At 41.4% G+C, this 4,515-nt stretch overlaps 1 protein-coding gene across 1 annotated transcript; it reads right to left on the reverse strand.

Moving 5' to 3' along the window:
• Positions 1–2,815: 2,815 nt before the first annotated feature.
• Positions 2,816–3,727, reverse strand: LOC110918993 (uncharacterized mitochondrial protein AtMg00810-like). The gene has a single exon (XM_022163273.1). The coding sequence runs from the start codon at positions 3,725–3,727 to the stop codon at positions 2,816–2,818; it is 912 nt and encodes a 303-aa protein (XP_022018965.1).
• Positions 3,728–4,515: the final 788 nt, after the last annotated feature.

The following is a 4,515-nucleotide window of genomic DNA, read 5'->3' on the forward strand; positions in this document are numbered from 1 at the left end:
TAAATGAAGGTTGACCATCAAATGACGACAACACAACCCGTGAAAGACTTGTGGAAACACGTCCCGTATGGCTAATTGTATAGAACTTGCGCGGTCAGAAATAATCCCCAAATTTGGATGCTCGCCAATACAATCATTGAGTTTTGAAAGGAACCAGGTCCACGAGTTACCGTCTACAGATTTGCCAATGCCGTAACCAATAGGCAAAATCTGATTGTCTGCGCCCATGCCAATAGCCAAAAAACATTGTTCCTTTAAACTCCATTTTCAAGTGGGCCGCGTCTATGATAATCACCGGTTTTAAGTTTCTGAGAAAGCTCCGAATCTAAAAGCAATAGCATATTATTAAATAAATATCTTCACCATAACTTAATTTTATAACATAATTCATAAAATATTCTCAAATAAAAAAAAAATTATTTTATTTCATTTTAATGTAACGTTTACTATAGCTTTTTGATTAAATGTTTAACTACTAAAAAATTTAATGTTTTACTTATCACCGCACCTATGGCGAGAAATACCATCTCAAAACGACTATCTGAATCAATCAGTATGTGTGTCACTGTGCCTGGATTAGCCTTCTCTAAGTTAAAGCAGTAGATAGGAAGTTCGGCAAAAGAACTTGCTGAACTTCCCTGCAAAAGTTCTAATGCTTTACATTTTCCTCCCCACGCTGGCATGTATGATAAATTAATTTGTTCTTTAATTCTAAAATTGTTTACTATTTCGGTGCAATGGTATATACGCCCACAGTCTTGTAATTGTTCTTTTAATAGGCTACCCACCACCTTTGGGTTTGCCTGACGCATGTGTGGATGTGTCTGCGTCTTAGAACATTTATGTTTATTGTTAAAATGTTTAACATAGAAAAGATCACAAGATTGCCGACTAGCTGCCCTGAAATTCCACTCACAATTTTCGGCAACACAAGATGCTTCATAACGACTGGTTGATGACCTGTCTACTTTATACGAAAACATTCAGACAGACACATTTTTCCTAATTCGATTTTCATTTCCTGCTTGTTAAGGAAAGTACAACCTTCGTAAAACCGACATGTATTTTCAGACGAACAAATATCATTATCATTTAATTCTAGTTTTTCCGTTGCGTTAAATTCATCATTGAGAAAAACACAATCATTTAAAACGGGACATTTGAAATCGTTGTAAGGAGCACAAGAAGATGAATCAACACCAACTTCTTGCACCATATATAATTTAAACAACTCATAAGGATTTTTTCCGCAAAGTTGAAAAAAAGTAAGATCAGAATCGTCAATTATATCAATAGGATCGGTAAAGGTTGACATTTTGTAAGATAATCTTGTGATGTTTCGAAAACCACACAACTCACTAACATTTTTAAAAAAAGGTATTATACGAAATTGTTGTAGGAGTTTCAAAGACACGTCTAAATGAGTCTGCTTAGACTACGTATTCAAGCTTCCCATCAACGACTTCCCACTTGCCACCGGTGTAAACCACAAATCTAAGAGCCATATCACTTAAAGGTAAAAGTTGAAGATAAAATTCAGTTGAAGTAAAACTTGGAGATAAATTTTTATGGGTAATGGGTCGCCATAACTGAAAAAACATGTAAATAAATAAATTAGTGGGTTTTAGGTTAAAGCATCGGGAGACTCGTCATAAGCATCCATTTGTACGAAAACCTTGCCTTTTCAGAAGTGGATGCGTCAGCGACGCATGGGAAGCGTCGCAAAATGGCTTTGAAGACTGACACATGGGATGCGCCAGCGATGCATGGGAAGCGTCGCAAAAGGGCTTCCGAGAATGACACACGGGATGCGTCAGCAACACGTGGGAAGCGTCGGAAAAGGCTTTAATGCCGACACATGGATTGCGTCAGTGATGCATCCGAACTTGGGATCGGAGAGGTCAGAGCCAGGCGCTTGGGATGAAGCCTAACGCAAGCTACTATGAACGCGTCCGGGAGACGCCTCTGAAGCGTCCTTCTTCTGAATACCAATGATTGAGCCACGTGTCAATCAGAAAATGAAAGACGCAACAATGGGCTCTGCACATGCAAAAAGTACCTCGGTATCTGTGATGCGCTGTTCCAAAAGCGCATGAGGTGGCCATTTTCGCAAGTGGGGTTGGTCTTTGGCCATTCTCGTAATTTTCCCAATATAAAATTATGTGTTAGTACGATCATGAATAATCCCTTTTTAACATGGCATGGAAGCGGCATGCATAGGACTTCTTTGTTGATGTGCCTCTATATATAGTTAAACGCAGTGAAAAAAAGACAAGAAAATGAGCTCGATTCTGTGTCACCGATTACCACGAGAGTAGGAGAAATATGATGCTTGAATGTAGGTGGTTCTTTATAAAAATGTTTATGATCTAATAATTCTGTGTCCTGTATTGATTTACAAAGGCCCTTTAAATAGGCACCATACAACTGAACTTAAGGAAGAAATATACATGGCTATAATTAAGCAGCCAATTAACATAAATCTATTCCTATAATTAAGCAGTCAGTTAACATAAATCTATTCCCATAATGAAGATGGCATAATTATTGGCTAAGACACCCCCGCAGTTTGAGCGGGCGGAGGACAGACGTTCAAACTGGACCGAAAAGACTGGAACAATTGCCGTGAAATTCCCTTGGTGAAGATATCCGCGAACTGTAATGAAGACGGGACATGAAGCACTCGGACGTGGCCTATTCGAACTTTCTCTCTAACAAAGTGAATATCAATTTCTATGTGCTTAGTCCGTTGATGCTGTACCGGATTGTCGGAAAGGTAGACGGCTGAAACATTATAAAAATACACAATAGACGCCTATCGTAACAGAGTGTGCAGCTCAAGAAGAAGATTACGAATCCAAGTGGCCTCAGCAACAACATTAGCAACACCTCTATATTCTGCCTCTGCGCTGGATCTTGAAATGGTAGGTTGTCTCTTGGAGGACCAAGAGATTAAGTTATCACCGAGGAATACGCAATATCCACTAGTGGAGCGGCGTGAATCTGGACACCCGCCCCAATCTGCATCAGAGTATGCTACTAGAGAAGTTTTGGCTGAACAAGTTATGTGGAGGCCGTAATCTATGGTGCCCTGCAAATACCGAACAATACGCTTCAAAAAAGTGAATTGTGGCTCACGCGGATCATGCATGAAGAGGCAAATCTGTTGGATCGCATAGGAAATGTCGGGACGAGTGAATGTTAGGTATTGTAATGCACCAGCCAAGCTTCTATAAAGTGTGGGATCATGAAAGGGAGCACCATCTGTGGCGCTTAGCTTGGCTGCCAAGTCGACCAGGGTAACACATGGTTTGCAGTTCGTCATAGAAGCACGTGCAATGATGTCTTTTGTGTATTGAGCCTGAGATAAAAAGAGACCATTGTTCTTGCGAGTAGCCGTGATGCCCAGAAAGTGATGAAGATCACCCAAATCTGTCATAGAAAATTCTCTAGAGAGCATATCAATAATCTGCCTGAGGAGAGTTGTGGAAGAAGCTGTGAGCACAATATCATCCACATACAACAACAAATATGCCATATCTGACCCGCAATGGTAGATAAACAGAGAATTATCATAGGCACTGCTTTTGAATCCCCGTGAAAGAATAAAATTTGCAAACCTGGTATACCAAGCTCGGGGAGCTTCTTTAAGCCCGTATAAAGATTTCTTGAGTCGGCAAACAAAATCCGGGTTACGTCTATCCACAAAACTTGGAGGTTGATGCATAAAGACAACCTCATTTAGATGCCCATGTAAAAAAGCATTTTTGACGTCCAATTGATGTATTGGCCAACACCGAGAGACTGCTAACGATAGAACCGTCCGAATAGTAGCCGGTTTTACAACCGAACTGAATGTGTCTTCACAATCAACTCCCACTGTTTAAGATTTCCCGTTAACAACCAAACGAGCTTTATACCTTTCTAGTGAACCATCAGACTTGAACTTATGTCGAAATAACCACATGCATCTAATAATCGGTCTATCAATCGGCCTAGGAACCAACTCCCAAGTATCATTCACCTGTAAAGCAGAAAATTCGGTTTGCATAGCATGTAACCAATTTGGATCCGCGAAGGCTTTGGCATAGGATGTGGGTACAGGTGAGATGGATGTGGAAATAAGGGTTTGGGAAGTTGTAGGCTGAGGTGTACCGGCTTTGGATCGGGTGACCAAAGGATGGGTGTTCGTAGGAGGGTTCGGTGCTGGTTGAGAATGGGAAACAGGCTGACTGGTTCGGTTAGAGGGGCCCAAAGCTGTTGTCCGAGCTGCAGAGGTGTGTGCGGACCCTCTAGCAGCAGTAGAATGCCTCGGAACAGCATCAGAAGGCTGTGGAACAGCAGCTAAAGGTGGGGGGACGGTTCTGGCTCGGCGGGTATAGGTAATGGGATAAGGTGTGGTACTTGGGTGGGCTTGGTTTGAGGTTGTTGTGGGTGGGGTTGGGTTACGGAAAACAAAGGGTGGTGGTATTGGATCATCCAAGAAATCATATGATCTGGTGGAGGATGGAATGG

The sequence above is a fragment of the Helianthus annuus genome, chromosome 16 (genome assembly GCF_002127325.2).
Source record: "Helianthus annuus cultivar XRQ/B chromosome 16, HanXRQr2.0-SUNRISE, whole genome shotgun sequence".
Lineage (NCBI taxonomy): Eukaryota > Viridiplantae > Streptophyta > Magnoliopsida > Asterales > Asteraceae > Helianthus > Helianthus annuus.